We start from the raw sequence: 15,061 nt of genomic DNA, 5'->3' as shown, positions 1-15,061 counted from the left end.
TTTTTCTAAAGATAAATTCTACCTTTGAATATGTATGCCTCCATATCCTCTTAAATGTAAGATTACATTGGAGAAACGATGAAAATATATCTCCTAGACATCTACCATATGTTCTGTTAAACAAGTTGATAAATCCATAAGCTGGCTTAAATTATAATGAAAGGATTTACTCAAGCATACTCTACTATAAGGGTAAAGCAGAAGGCTAGTCATCTGATTCTGGTGAAAGGTACAGCAACATAAAATGAGCAACAGTAAATTTCCACTTTCTTCAGAAATCAAAGTGCCATTAATATCAGTGGCTTCGCTCAATTCTATTAAAACAAAGATTTTGTTTTCCTGGAGTAGTCTGGCACAAAAGCGAAGAACTACATTATCTCAACAACAGCACGACTGAGAATATTTCCCTTACATTATCTCAACAACAGCACGACTGAGAATATTTCCCTTATTGAGATCTTCGTAAGCTTTGTTAGCGTCCTCGAATTTGTATTTTCTTGTAACGGCATTGGCGAGATTGAATATACCTGACTCTGCGAGTTTGACCAACTTGGGAAGATCTTGTCTTGCTCTTCCTCCATAGGATCCAATGACTTGTATCTGCACCAGGGGAGCATTGCTACAAAGGTCAGAGTTGCTAACATGGAACACGATAGTCATCCTAAAATTATGCGGAGCAAATTGTATAACATTTAATATGATATAAGCCAGACACAAATACTAAGTGGTTTAAATATGCAAAGCTACTCCGTCAAAGAAAGGTCATTAATGAAGGGTCAATATGAGATAACACTGAGTTCTAAGATGTATGTTAAGACTCACATCGCCAAGGTCTGATAAAGCTTATGCTTCTCTCACCTCAGCTCCTAACATACTTATGAAACAGAGAGAGAGAGAGTTCATTTCTGAAGACTCACATCGCCAAGGTCTGATAAAGCTTATGCTTCTCTCACCTCAGCTCCTAACATACTATGAAACAGAGAGAGAGAGAGTTCATTTCTTAAGATCTTCTAATTATACACCAGAAAGCTAAAAAAGTGTGAGCTTCATAAAAGAACAAAACTTAAAAAAAGAAAAAAATTCCAGAAGTGGTATTTTTGCCCTTCTATCCCTGCAGACTGCAATGGCTCCATCTCCATCTACACTGGAAGATAGAAGAAGGATATTACAGTTTTCATTTTCAATTCTTTACAACGTGCATAAGTATCGAACTTCACTTCAGTATAATGGTTCATTGAACAGATCAGCTTTATTTAATACATTTACTTTTATTCTATCTTTTAGTTTCTCAATGTTTTTCTTCCTACTATTCAAGTGAATCTTAATTCCCATACCTGGGGAAGGAAAAACTGAAACAAGATAATAGCTGTGGCTCAAAGAAATCAAAATATAGACTGTTGATTCTATCAAATTGCTTAATGACAACAAAATGTATACCTTTCTACGAACAAGACGATTTATATCCACCTCCCCAACTGCACCAGATTGTGCAAGTCCAATCATCACAGCTTTGCCTCCATCTTTCACACTCTGTACACACTGCAAAAATGTCTGAGGTTTTCCCAAGGCTTCCACAGCTATGTCTACACCCATTCCTCCGGTTATTTCCTACCCCCAAAAAAAAAAAAGGACAGAGACACTAAGTGAAAAGGCTTTTCTCTCAGTTAATTGCTCTAAACTTATGGCGAACAACCATTAATCCCAAAACCTTTTTAAAAGGAATAGGCAACAATAGTGTTCATCAGAATTATTATCATCTAAAAGAAACAATATTCTTAACAGTACAGAGAAAGAAGGAAGTCATTAACAGAAAAGGAGGAAAACTAAGACAAACATTATACAGAAACAATAATATCAAGTGTAAAAAATATATACTGTTGTTAAGGAGAGAGTGAGAACAGCTATAACTGTGGTGTTAAGAGCAGCAAGACCAGTATGACATAATAACAGTCCAATGGGGAAAATGAAGCTAATATCAACGATTCCCCTTTACAATGAACAAAATGGAACATAAATAGAATGAAATGTATGCAAGCAAGAGTTAAAGGCATAAGTGGTTGTTTGAAGTCCACTGGATAATTTCTAATAAATCTTGGAAACAGAGATATTTAACTAGTTTATTAAGAGAGAGTGAAAATGCATAAGCCTCCATGGGCCTAGATTTATGCAGTTCATCAGACAATTTTAAGTGAGATGCTTCAGAAAAGTGTACAAATGAGGCAAGTATGGTCATTTTTGAAAAGTGGTACTTTCTTATTTAATTAAAAACCTAAAAAGATGTAATAAGCACTGAAGCACATACCCTAATCTTTTCAATAGCATCTTCTTGAATAGCATTTACAGTGTGAGTGGCACCAAATGTCTTAGCCTTCTGCAGTTTTTCATCATGAACATCCACAGCAATAATATCAGACGCACCAAATGCTCTTGCTATCTGCAAACAACTGGAGCATATGATGTAGTCTAATTATGTTGGAGGTGGCCCAATTAAAACCCATCAAAAGATGAACTGAACTCCTGAAGTAACTATCCGTTCAATTTTGACAACTCTTCTACTCCAACATGTAAAATCAATTATAGTATGTGTGTATATATATATCTATATCTATATCTATATATATATATATTGTTTACCTTGACCCTACTCCGCCTACTCCAATCACAGCAACAGAATCACCTGCACGCACCTCTGCTGCGTGGGCCATAGCACCATAAGCAGTAAAAACAGCACATCCTAAAATTGCAGACTCTTTGTATGGTAACGAGTCTGGTAAAACAGACAACGCATTTGCTGGCACGACACAATATTCAGCCATGCCTCCCATACTATACATGAACACTGGTTTTCCTACAAGATGCGACATATCATTAACAATTCAACCTGGATGCGTATATTACAAAGACAATACCAGAGAGATGGATGATTTATCGGTGTAAACAAGGTAGAGGAACCACACGCACACACACACACCCTCTCTAGTATTTATAGAAAGTGAGTAGCAACTTGTGCATGGATGTTAGACAAAATGTTTGGTTTAAAGCGATCAAAGAAAAGGTTGGTTTTGCGTGCCCACATGTCAAATTATAGTCAAACAATCAGGAGTTCTAACAGTGTAAAACAAAGCATCGGCACAACTTATAAGCACATAACAGAAAAAAGAAATAATAATTTACAGAATTATTTTTTTCTCTTAAATACCACTATTGCGGAGGAACAGCCGAGTTTCACCATCATAAAGAGTTCCTTTAGCCCGGTTATAAGCAAAGAAATCTTCGCATAAATCATCATGGCCCTATTATTCAATGAAAAAGTCAATGCTATCAGCCCAATAGTTTGCTATCTATTCTCCCCCTACGAAAATGTCAAAAATTAAAAGCAATCCTAAAAAAATATTCATGATAACACATAGACTATCCAACCATCACCTTAGAACAGAAGGAACAGTTGCCGCAAGGCATGATAAAAGCTCCGACAACACGAGACCCAACCGGTAGTCTGAAAATACAAGTAGTAAATCTGAAGATTAATAATCAAAGAATATTGTTGGTCTTATTATAAGAAAAATAAAAAAGCTAAAAAATCTGAAAACCTTTGAATGGTTTTATTATCAGTGTGGGGACCGTGTTCAACAACCTCCCCGGTAATCTCATGACCCACGACGCATGGATTTGAAAACGGAATTTCGCCTTTAATTACATGAAGATCTGAGTGGCACACTCCACAAGCTGCAACCCAATTTCAAATATATAACTCAATCCAACTTATGATGCAAGAAGGAAAATGGGCATTTTAGGAAGAAGAAAAGGGGCAAAAAGAAAAAAAAAAGTACACCTTTGGTTTTGATGAGAATTTCACCCGCTTTGGGTCGAGGCATGTTGAATTCTTCGATGGTGAGGGGTTTATTAGTTTCCCAAAACACTAGTCCACGCATGGAGCCACCTGAGCTCACGTGATATGCAGCAGCTGCTGCTGCTGCTGCTGCTGATGATGATGATGGTGATCTTTTAATAACATCATTGTCACCCTTATTGATTTGATTATTGTTTCTGTTTAACAACCAAGAAGATGATAATACGGAGCCGTTTTTCTTTGAGGAGAAGAGCCTCTTGCAGCCACTGCGAATCATCATTGTGTTAAGAATACAAGAAATGTTAATCGATCAGTGAAAATTTCGTTAAATCCCGGCGATGCGCTTGTTTATCGGTGCTGACAAGTGACCAGGATCGGAGAGCCTTCATTATGTGTTCTCTCACTTCATTCCACGTCATCGTCCTCATCATCTGCAATTAAAAAATACAAAACAAACCCCTTTTTTTTTTTTTTTTACTTTTAAAATTTTAACACAGATTTAGAAATTGTGCCGTAACAAGAATTTTTAATTTTTTATAACTTTTTAGTCCCGTTTTTGTGAGGAAATGATAAACAATTGCTCGTTCATTTTTTCATTTTCAATCAATCATATATAATAAAGGATGACAAATTACACATACTCTAAACTTAAGAGCCCAAAGGATAAGTACTTACAATTTAGTCACATGCATACTAGTTCAAATTTTAATATAAAGATATTGCCTCAAATCAGGCCCTCTACCAATGATTTATTGTAGATACAGTTCAATTTGACCTCAGTGCTAAAGATAGTATCAGAAAGCTTCTCAGACACAGCTATCAGCTCAAAGAGTCGCATTGCCTCTACAATCTCATCCAATCTCTTATGCAGCCAGCCCACTTCCAGCCTCATTGATTCGAGATCTTGAAGCTCAGACAGCATGGACTTGAGCTCAGTTTCTTTCAAATCTTTTAATTTTGCTTTTTGCAATTTTTGGATGATTCTACAAACAATCTCCAGCAGAGACGAACGGCATTGCTTGGACTGCAAGCAACTGTTGGCGGCAATGTCTCCATGCTTCGAAAAAATAGCTTTAATGATATTTGCAAATTCTGCCTTAACTGAATACCCACCAACATTTCCCATATCAGCTGCCTCAGTCTCGGTATGGGAAGATTGGTCTTGAACCCCACTTTTAGAAATATTATTGCCATTCTCTTGTGGTTCTGGCCTGTTACCATCTACATTTGATGCCAACGGAGGAGCAGTTGAGGATTTTTCTTCTTGTGATTCCTAACAAATTGAAGAGTCCGTTAGTATACAACAGACCTATCACATCAAAATTTCATTAGCACAGATACAGAAGGGACCTCCCCGGGTGAAAAAACAACAACAACAACAACAACAAATCTTATTAACTTACCTTGCTCTCCAAATAGGTGATGAAGTCCTCAAGGGAGGTCTTTGAACCTTTGGCCTTCATGAGTTCACCGGCAACCTCAGCAGGGGAAACTTTGACCTTTTCCATAAGTTTTTCAATGTGACAATAAAGATCATGATCATTAATATCCAAGTAGTTGGCTGCCAGCTGCTTGAAGGTGGAGAATGTACAATAGGAGAGGTTTATGTGCCTGTCCATACGCCCTGCTCGCAGTAATGCAGGGTCGATTCTATCTTTGTAGTTAGTAGTGAAGATAGTGATCTTTTCGTCTCCACAGCAGCAGAGCAGACCATCAATGGCATTCAGTAGTCCAGCAAGAGTCACCTATTTGGATTAAATCATAGTTAATATAAACATAATGTTCAGACGATGAGGTTTAAGCCGCAAGTGCAATTCTGCAAATTGATAAAGATCCAACTAACTCCGTGTTACCCTCATTACCAACCTAGTGTAGTCAAACACTGTGGATCTAACAATGAAAGCACAGAAAGGGAGCCCTAAAGTATATTTGGTCACATTGTGTTTGGTAAGCTCTATTGAAGCAGTTCAGTTCTTCGAGTTTTAGAAGTCTCTTTCATCATTTACATTAAAACCCAGAAATCCTTGCATGTCACATAACAAATACTCAATTACTGAATCGAAGAAGTTAATAGACCACAATCTTAAGAGCCTACAAACTCATCAGCCCACAGATGCTAGGACAATAATTTCAAAAACAAAAAGAAACATCCACCAAAACCTCAGTGCAAATAGTGAAACAAATTGCTTGAACCACTCTGTTCATAATTTAGGCTAAAGTAACTTTCAACAAATATTCAAATTGCTATTTCTCTATGCAATCCTACGAGCAATAGACAAACAAAATCATTCATCAGAAAGAAAATCTTATCCCAAACACTCACAAATGAACCCTGCTCAGAAAACCACAAAAAAGAGGCCTAAAAAAATAATAAAAAAGTGCAATTAGTAACTAAAGCACGCAGTGTCAAAATAAATTATTGATACCTGAGGTCCCCGATAGGAATCAGCTGGTTCATCCCCCTTCTGAGACTCGCGATTCTGTAGTTTGATAGAACAGTCGATATCCTCGACAACAAGAATTGAACGGTTAGGCACATGGAGCAGCAAGTACTCAAGTGAAGAATCGGAAGTGACAACCGATAAGTTCAAGTTGTAAATATCATAATTCATATAATTAGCCATAGCAGCAATCAAACTGGACTTGCCGGTTCCCGGTGGCCCGTACAACAAGTAACCTCTCTTCCAAACTTTACCGATCTTCCTGTAATACTCCTTCCCTCTTCTGAAACAATCAAGATCGTTCAGCACAGTCTCTTTCAAGTCGCCGTCCATAACCAACGTACCAAAGGTCATCGGATGGTCGAGATTCACTCCACTGGAGCTCCAGCGGTCATGCCTTATAGTGTGGAACCTCACTATACGATTCCGATCCTTGAACATCTTAGCCATTTCAAGAACATGGACAAGATACTTCTTCTTGACCAACTCAGCGTGCATTTTGTGAAACTTGAGCTCGTACCACCTCGTCTCGAAGTGGCTGGTTGAGTTGATGTCAGAATTGAACTTCCACTTCATGGTCACGCCTTGGAAAACGTCGACGATCTCGGAGTTGCGCTCGAGGCCGTAGGTAAAGTTTCTGACGTTCTCGTTCTTGCCGACGGTGAGGCGTTTGGGGAGGACGGAGTTGGAGAGAGCGTGGCCGTCGAGGTAAGTGACGACGGCTTTGAAGAGACGGTTAGTTGAGCCGTCGTGGGATTCTTTAATGACCATGGTGATCTCCGTTGAGAAGCGGCGAGTGATGCTCCAAATATAGCCGCGTACTTCATCCGGAATCATTTCGTTGAATGTGCTCCGAAGTATGGCCACTGAGGCCACCACTGAGAAAGCTGATCCCATCTCGCCTTGCCTCTTGCCTTGCCTTGCCTTGGCCTACTCAATCAATCAACTTCACAATATTAATAATCGTTCTTACACACAAACATATATACACACACACACACACACAAACACACATAAGTCAAGTACTTTAATTTAAAGAAATAGTACATGTAATGTATTACTAGGAAATAAGTTGTAAATTATCCCAAGGGTCAAGGGAGGAGTCCCAGTGCATGAATTTATGTGATGTATAAAATGTGGTGGGGACACAGAAGTTGAAAGAAAGTTTCCTCCTTTTGGACTTGTAATTTCTAAATCCAACTTTCCACGCCTGTGGAGAAAGGGAAAGAGCACTTGTCTTCTTCATATAAATGATAGAGATTCGAATGTCTTGATCGAAGGTTTTGTTCTGGTGCGTTTTTTACTAGCGGCGGACGGTGCATCTATCCTTTTTAGTCGGCCACTACTTCGATTGAAATAAATAAACTCTTATCTTCTGCGCTTTGCGTGGACTGGTTTGGTGATGATACAATCACTTGCAGACTAACTGATGTCATTCATCATACGTTTTATTATTATTGAATGGTGATGTCATTATGTGTAAAACAGCGAGGGAGAACAACCCTTCAAGCGTAAAATGTCCTTTCCCTCGAATATTTATTAACTGTGAGATGATGCTTCTAGCGAAAATAAACAAGTTGCCAATGTTGCCAACTTGCCATCGCTTCTATGACTCGTAGCAAAAGCAAGCAATTTTGTCTTCATTAATTCCGCTTTCCTATTTTATTTGTTAAAGTTGTGCGCTGATAGGACGGTCTGAGTCTGACACGCTTTGAGCTAAAATTCATGAATCCACGACGCCTGTGCCAATCCTAGTCAGCCTTTCATTCATTTTAATTGGAACCACGGAGTGCGAAAATCGTTCGGTAAGCTTTGTCCCTAGTCTACTATGCTCTTTTCTACATTGTAGGATGATGATTCGAAAGATGGAACTCACAATTCACAGTACTAATAGCACTATTTATGGTGTGCTTTTTTCAATTAAAACAAAATTGGGATGGTATCAAATTAGAATGGAGAATATTAGAATAGGTTGGTTATTTAAGTTGTAAGAATTAGAATTGAAACCGAAATTATCTATATTCTTATATATATATATATATAATCAAAATATATTATTACAAGTTACTAAAATACCTTTTGTTAAAATTATAATTCTTTTTTCTAACAAAACAAATAAGTAAACATTTTAAAAGGAAAATATATGCATGTTTAATATGACATTGAGGTTATGTTTGGCAAGGAATCAGACTGGATTAAATTTGATTATATAATACAACCTTATGTTTAGTACAATATTGGATTGAACTATATTAAATTATATTTTAATGAAATTAAATCGCATTTAAGTTGACATTTAAATATAAATATGAACTATTCATGAATATTTAATAATAAAACAATTATTAAATTTAATTTAAAAAACAAATAATAAAAAATTAAATGTATAGAAAATTAGTTAATAGGTAATCATGATTATGATAAACAAAATATAAATTAGACTAAATTAAATTAAAAATTGTTTAGATATTTAATTTAATTTTTATTACACATTTTAAATATATTTTATTTTATCAAAAAGTTTGAAATAATATATATAAAAGCAACCAATTACTGGTATTATTAATTTTCATGATTAATTTCAATAAGTTATTATTAAATTAAATATTACATTAGATATACAAGTAATAGTTAATTAAATAGAAAATTATTTTTAAAATTAATCCTAACTAAACCCATGTGTAAATTGCGATTGGTAATCCCATGATTTTAAGACTAAATTCAAATTTAGTCCCCTAATCTAATCCAAAATAAAGCTTGCCAAATATAGGATAAATGATTAATCCCAAAATTAGTCCATTCCTACACTTGATCCTTGCTCCCAAACATAGCCTAAGCGCAATACTATAATTTATTATTATTATTATTATGAAACAAATAATAATTATTTTTTAATAATAATAATATTTAATATTTAAATAGGTAAAAAATATTTTTTTTTAATTTTCTTTAAGGATAAAAGTGTCAATTTTTTCCTTATTTTTATTTTCCCATTTTCATTCTCACCTCTCTCATAAAAAAGAATTTCCGTTCTTCATTCTTCAATTGAATGGGACCTACCACTCTCATTCTCATTTCACAATTAATTTTATAAAAATAAACACACAAAATAAAAATGATTTATCGTTTGTTGATGCGAGATTCCGGTTCTCCTCGTTCTACGATCAGGATCTCTGCTCGATCAACTTCGTCACGACCAGGAGGTCTCCTCGCCAGGCTTCTTCTCCAGAGGTCCCTGCGTACACAGATAAGTCAGAGTACGCCGGTTGTTTTCCCGGCGCAAACCCTCCGACGCTCAAGTCAGATATGAAGGTTCGGGAAAAGCTTGCCACAGGTCTTATGGCGTTTTTTGTGGTTTTCTCTTCTTTTTAGGTTTTTTTTCTCTTCTAATCTCAAGAATGCCAACCCTTTTACCTTCGTTGGCTACATTTTTATAGGCTTCCTCTGAATCTCAGTCTTCCGCTCTTTTCGAGACGGTATGGGACTCCAACTGCTGCGTTATGGGCAAAACATGGGATCTAGCGTGTTACGCCACGGTTCAGGGGAAAGCGTGGCTGCCATGGCTCTGTGAGACCTTGCGTGTTACGCCACGGTTCTGGGGAAAGTGTGGCTGTCATGGTTCTGTGAGATCTTGCGTGTTACGTCGCGGTTCTGGGGAAAGCGTGGCTGTTGTGCCTAGATTCTCGTGCTGGAGAGCACGTCTTGCCAACTGCCGTCGACCGGGTCTCCTCGCCTCTCGATCTCTAGCCGGAATGGCCTTATGCCTCTTATAGGAATTGGCCTCGCGGACGACAACATCGTGGACGAGCAGGATATTTCTGCTCCTGTTCTTCCACGCGCCAGGCTTTAACGGAACACACCGGTTCGCAGAACTCCGCCATCAGATATCAGCTCGTCATTCCTGGTCCCTTCGACGCATTTGTCCCAAACAGTATCCCTCCCAAACACCGGTCCCCCAGTTTCTGGTGTTGGGTAATGTAGTGGACCAGCAGTAGAAACTCGATAGTACTCGCTCGCGTGGGTTTGGAAAAGGCTGCCAGGAGTCATGTCGCATTTAATTGCGGACGAGGTGACGTGGCAGAAATCCCCCCCTCCATTTGAATTTCAAACCGACGGTTACGAGATCCTCGGGATTCGGCGCAATTATATGCTGGCAACCCAAGAGTCCGTCCTCATTTGGAAAGCCAAATCCTCTCGAACGGCATATTCACCATTCACTCTGTCTCCGTCTACGTCTCTGTTTCTCCGGCAAAGAAGTTCCGGCACGAAGCCCCCCCCTTGCCTTTCTCCGATTGAAGCGGTACTTCAGGTATTACCTCTCTCTCCTCGGTCTCGAATAGTTTGCAGATAACTTCTTTTTTTTCTTTCGTTTGGGTAGTAGTTGGAGGTGTTGTGGTTAGAGTTTAGGGAATGTCGAAAGGCAAAGAGAAGGTCGTTGAGGTTGATGACGACGAGTTGGACTTCCTGCCTAGTCTGCTCACCAATCCCGCCTTTGACCCCGAGGTCCCCTTAGAGCCTGTTAGGCCTAGTGTCAGGACTAGTGCTAGGAGCATGTCTCCCCAAACGACCTCTACAAGCGGGAGTAATGGTGAGGACGGATCTTCTGACTCCGAGGATACTTTGAGTGAGGGTCGAGGAGATGATTCTGGTGAGGCGTCCCCATCGGGGACGCCGCGACGAGAGGGGAGGAGTACAATAGGAGGTAGAGCCCTATCGCGGGATTATGCTATTGATTACATGACGTGCACGACCACGTTTGATGAGCTCGAGGACCTCCGGCTGAGGTATAGCATTCCTGGCGAGATACTTCTTAAGGTCCCGGGAAAGAAGGATGCTCCCAGCCGGCCTCCTAGGGGATATGTTACCCTGTATCTGGACAGCTTTAAGTACGGGCTGAGGTGTCCCTTGCAACCTTACTTTGCCCGGATACTTAACGGGCTAAATTTAGCTCCTGGTCAGCTGAATCCCAACGGGTGGAGAGTGCTCTCTGGTCTGTTCATATTGTGGGACAGATGTTGCCAAAGCGAGCCCACGGTTGATGAGGTGAAGCACCTGTACCAGCTAAAGAGCAGCCCCAAAGATGCCGGCTGGTACTACTTCCAATCTAGCACCAAGAGCAGGAAACCTATAACCGACCTCCCTACTGGTGGTGGTGGGAATTGGAAGAGAAAGTTCTTTTTTGCTGGGGGTCCTTGGGGTCAGGTCGCACAAGTGGACGGGAAGGATTATCGGGTCCCACCCCGTTTCACGGTCCCAGGTTGCCTGCTCGCTCCAGATGCCTTGTATCCATAATTGTTCTTGTTTCATTGGCTTGTTTCTAACCAAGTGTCTGTTTATGTTGTAGTTTCTTGGGGCGTTCATTTCCCACTCCGACCTGGCCCGCTCAAACGGGTTGAGGCTGTGCTAGTCAATTCCTGCTCGAGCCGGGAACTGATATCCACATACAACTTGCTCGAGTCTCGTTTGATACTTCCTGGCCATAGGATGGAGGACGCTGTGATTGGGGCTCTGACCCGAAAACGTTCTCGACCTCCGACCACGAAGAGGGACGAGAGTAAGGATGCCCCTACCGCGAAGCGGGCCAACATCGTGCAGCAGGCCCCAGCCTTGAAGATTTTACCTCCGGCTCCTGTAGAAGTCGGGGAAGCTAGTGGAGTAGCCACAGATCCTGCTACCTCTTCTCCTCCTGTCGGGCCTCGACCTCGCTTACCGGACAGCCGAGCAGAACATCTGGTCCCTTACCTCAATGAGTTAACTAAATCCGTGAGCAAGAGGGACCTGGAGGCCTTTGACGGCCGCACCTTGGGTGAGCTGGTGGGGGCCATGCAGCATAGCGCTTTCCACCTCAGCTGTATGACCACCTATTACAAGGCTAAGGTTGGCCGCTACGACCGGAAGATGAAGGAGGATATCCAATCGGCGACGAACAGAGCTGACGTTGCCGAGAAGAAAGCAGGGGAGCTGAATCTCGAGAATCTGAAGCTGATAGAGCAAGAATCACTTGCTCAAGCAAAAGCCATTACCCTCGAGGAGGAGTTTACCAAGGTCAAGGAGGATTTGCAAAGGCAGAAGGCTATGTATGAGGCTCAGCTCGAGTCTCTCCGTGACTCCCACCGAGCTCAGGTCGAGAACTTGGAGAGGGAGGCCGACAACCAGTACGACCAGGGACTCCGGCATTCCTATCGTTGCATCATGGCCGTCCTCGGGAAGCAACACCCTGACCTCAAGATGGATGACCTTGCAGCTGGCGTTGCTCGGCATATGGATGAGGAGGCGGCCAAGGAAGATGCCGAGGGGGTAGAGCCGATCGTGATTGAGGAGGAAAACTCTCCTCCTCGTGGAGTCCCTGCTGAGGTTGGCGGGGCGAGCACCCCCCGGACGCAACTGGCGATACCCCCCTCGCACCTGAGGAGGTCCAGCCAACCGATGCTGCTCGGCTCACAGATCCGCCGTCTTTTTGATATATTTCTTTTGTTGTAACGGATAATGTTCATGAAGATTATCCCCTCTGTTAATCATTAACCAATTAATAAGGATATATATATATTTTTTTTGATTACTTTCTTGTGTTGTAATTATGAGTTAATTTTTGTTTGAGAATCTGCTTGTCTCTGTCTAGACGAGCGGATTCCGGCTTGGCTCATGGTTTTTACCACATGCCTCCGAAGGTTCTTCAATGCTTGGGATTCGGCTCGCCTTCTCGTGGTCGAGCAGATCCTGGTATGCTTGGGGATTCTGCTCGCCATCTCGTGGTCGAGCAGATCCTGGCATGCTTGGCTTCTGTCTCGCCATAAGACAGGCTCTGAGACTTGGCGAGCCTTTGCATGCCTTAGGATTTTCTTTAAACGATTTGGATTCTGCTGCCTTCTCGTGGCCGAGCAGATCCCGGCATGCTTGGCTTCTGTCTCGCCATAAGACAGGCTCTGAGACTTTGCGAGCCTTTGCATGCCTTAGGATTTTCTTTAAACGATTTGGATTCTGCTGCCTTCTCGTGGCCGAGCAGATCCCGGCATGCTTGGCTTCTGTCTCGCCATAAGACAGGCTCTGAGACTTTGCGAGCCTTTGCATGCCTTAGGATTTTCTTTAAACGATTTGGATTCTGCTGCCTTCTCGTGGCCGAGCAGATCCCGGCATGCTTGGCTTCTGTCTCGCCATAAGACAGGCTCTGAGACTTTGCGAGCCTTTGCATGCCTTAGGATTTTCTTTAAACGATTTGGATTCTGCTGCCTTCTCGTGGCCGAGCAGATCCCGGCATGCTTGGCTTCTGTCTCGCCATAAGACAGGCTCTGAGACTTTGCGAGCCTTTGCATGCCTTAGGATTTTCTTTAAACGATTTGGATTCTGCTGCCTTCTCGTGGCCGAGCAGATCCCGGCATGCCTGCCTTCTCGTGGCCGAGCAGATCCCGGCATGCTTGGCTTCTGTCTCGCCATAAGACAGGCTCTGAGACTTTGCGAGCCTTTGCATGCCTTAGGATTTTTTTCGGTTTCAAGCGAATGAAATTCGTCGACGTTCCATTAATGGCAGGATTTGACTTACATGAAATTGTTCGGACATAAAACATAAAAATAAAAGATAAACAGCATGAGCAGAAATTGCTTTAAAATGTGAGCAAGTCTTACTGGAAGTATTTTCGGAGGTGTGCTGCGTTCCATGGGCGTTTCACTTCGTGGCCGTCCGCGCGGACCAGCTTGTAAGCCCCGGGCCCCGCTATCTGCTTGACTCTATACGGCCCTTCCCAATTCGGTCCCAGCACTCCTTGAGTCGAATCTTTGGTGCTCTGATTCACTCTTCTCAGTACCCAGTCTCCGACCCTGAATTGCCGTATGTTCACCTTCTGGTTATAATACCGAGCCACCCTCTGCTGGTAAGTGACTGATCGCTCGGCTGCTTGTTCCCTCCTCTCCATTAGCAGATCAAGATTCAAACATATCTGCTCGTCGTTCTCCTGTTCATTGAAATAATCTGTCCGGTGTGTGGTCGTTCCTACCTCAGCCGGTACGACCGCTTCATGTCCAAAAGCCAAAGCGAACGGTGTCTCCCCAGTTGCGGTTTTGTGGGTTGTTCTGTATGCCCATAGCACACCTGACAGCTCGTCAACCCACGCACCCTTTTTTGCTCCGAGCCTGGTTTTCAGAAGCCTCTTGACTGTCTTGTTGGCTGCTTCTACTTGTCCATTCGATTGAGGGTGAGCAGGCGAGCAATACTTCAGCTCTATCCCGAGGTTCTGGCAGAAATCCCTGAAGCTGTGATTATCGAACTGCCTGCCATTATCCGTTACCAAGGCATATGGGATCCCGTATCGACAGACCAGGTTTCTCCACACGAAGTCTGTTGTTTTCTTCTCTGTGATCCTGCTAAGGGCTTCTACCTCTATCCACTTCGTGAAGTAATCTATAGCAACTATTGCATGTGTTGCTGCTCCTCGTCCCTTTGGCAATGGGCCGATCAGATCAATTCCCCATTGAGCGAATAGCCAAGGGGAGGCCATGGAGGTGAGCTTCTCTGGTGGTTGGTTAGAGAAATTTGCAAAACTCTGGCAGCTTGCACAGCTCCTGGTCTTCCTTTGCGCATCCTGGTGCATCGTCGGCCAGAAATATCCCTGCCTTAGAACCTTGTGGGCCAGGGACCTCCCGCCAGAATGATTTCCGCAAATTCCTTCATGTACTTCCCTCAGCACGTAATCCGCGTCGTCATCGTCCAAACACCGAAGGAACGGTAATGTATATCCTCGCCGATACAGTACCCCATCGATCATCGTGTATCTCGAGG

The 15,061-nt window shown here is 41.9% G+C and overlaps 3 protein-coding genes across 4 annotated transcripts; 1 reads left to right on the top strand and 2 right to left on the bottom strand.

Moving 5' to 3' along the window:
- Positions 1-234: 234 nt before the first annotated feature.
- On the bottom strand, positions 235-4,287 carry LOC102627886 (uncharacterized). 2 transcript variants are annotated; one of them, XM_052443913.1, is made up of 9 exons: positions 3,833-4,287; positions 3,591-3,726; positions 3,427-3,496; positions 3,200-3,293; positions 2,635-2,848; positions 2,303-2,444; positions 1,438-1,608; positions 452-600; positions 235-411 (listed from the first exon to the last, which is right to left on the bottom strand). In XM_052443913.1, the coding sequence occupies exons 1-9, from the start codon at positions 4,128-4,130 to the stop codon at positions 369-371; spliced, it is 1,317 nt and encodes a 438-aa protein (XP_052299873.1). In that variant the 5' UTR covers positions 4,131-4,287; the 3' UTR covers positions 235-368. The 2 variants fall into 2 exon arrangements, with proteins under 2 accessions (XP_052299873.1, XP_006466189.2); XM_006466126.4 differs by having other exon boundaries at positions 235-600; positions 3,833-4,285.
- A 175-nt stretch (positions 4,288-4,462) lies between these two features.
- On the bottom strand, positions 4,463-7,365 carry LOC102628180 (AAA-ATPase At3g50940-like). Its single transcript, XM_006466127.4, has 4 exons — positions 7,339-7,365; positions 6,277-7,221; positions 5,254-5,595; positions 4,463-5,123 (listed from the first exon to the last, which is right to left on the bottom strand). The coding sequence occupies exons 2-4, from the start codon at positions 7,186-7,188 to the stop codon at positions 4,575-4,577; spliced, it is 1,803 nt and encodes a 600-aa protein (XP_006466190.2). The 5' UTR covers positions 7,189-7,221; positions 7,339-7,365; the 3' UTR covers positions 4,463-4,574.
- A 3,336-nt stretch (positions 7,366-10,701) lies between these two features.
- Positions 10,702-12,771, top strand: LOC127903744 (uncharacterized). The gene is made up of 2 exons (XM_052444434.1): positions 10,702-11,281; positions 11,636-12,771. The coding sequence occupies exons 1-2, from the start codon at positions 10,702-10,704 to the stop codon at positions 12,769-12,771; spliced, it is 1,716 nt and encodes a 571-aa protein (XP_052300394.1).
- The last annotated feature ends 2,290 nt before the right edge of the window (positions 12,772-15,061 follow it).

The sequence above is a fragment of the Citrus sinensis genome, chromosome 7 (genome assembly GCF_022201045.2).
Source record: "Citrus sinensis cultivar Valencia sweet orange chromosome 7, DVS_A1.0, whole genome shotgun sequence".
Taxonomy (NCBI): Eukaryota; Viridiplantae; Streptophyta; class Magnoliopsida; order Sapindales; family Rutaceae; genus Citrus; species Citrus sinensis.
The sequence above is the reverse complement of the archived record's forward strand: the minus strand, read 5'-3'. Positions and strand labels throughout refer to the sequence as shown.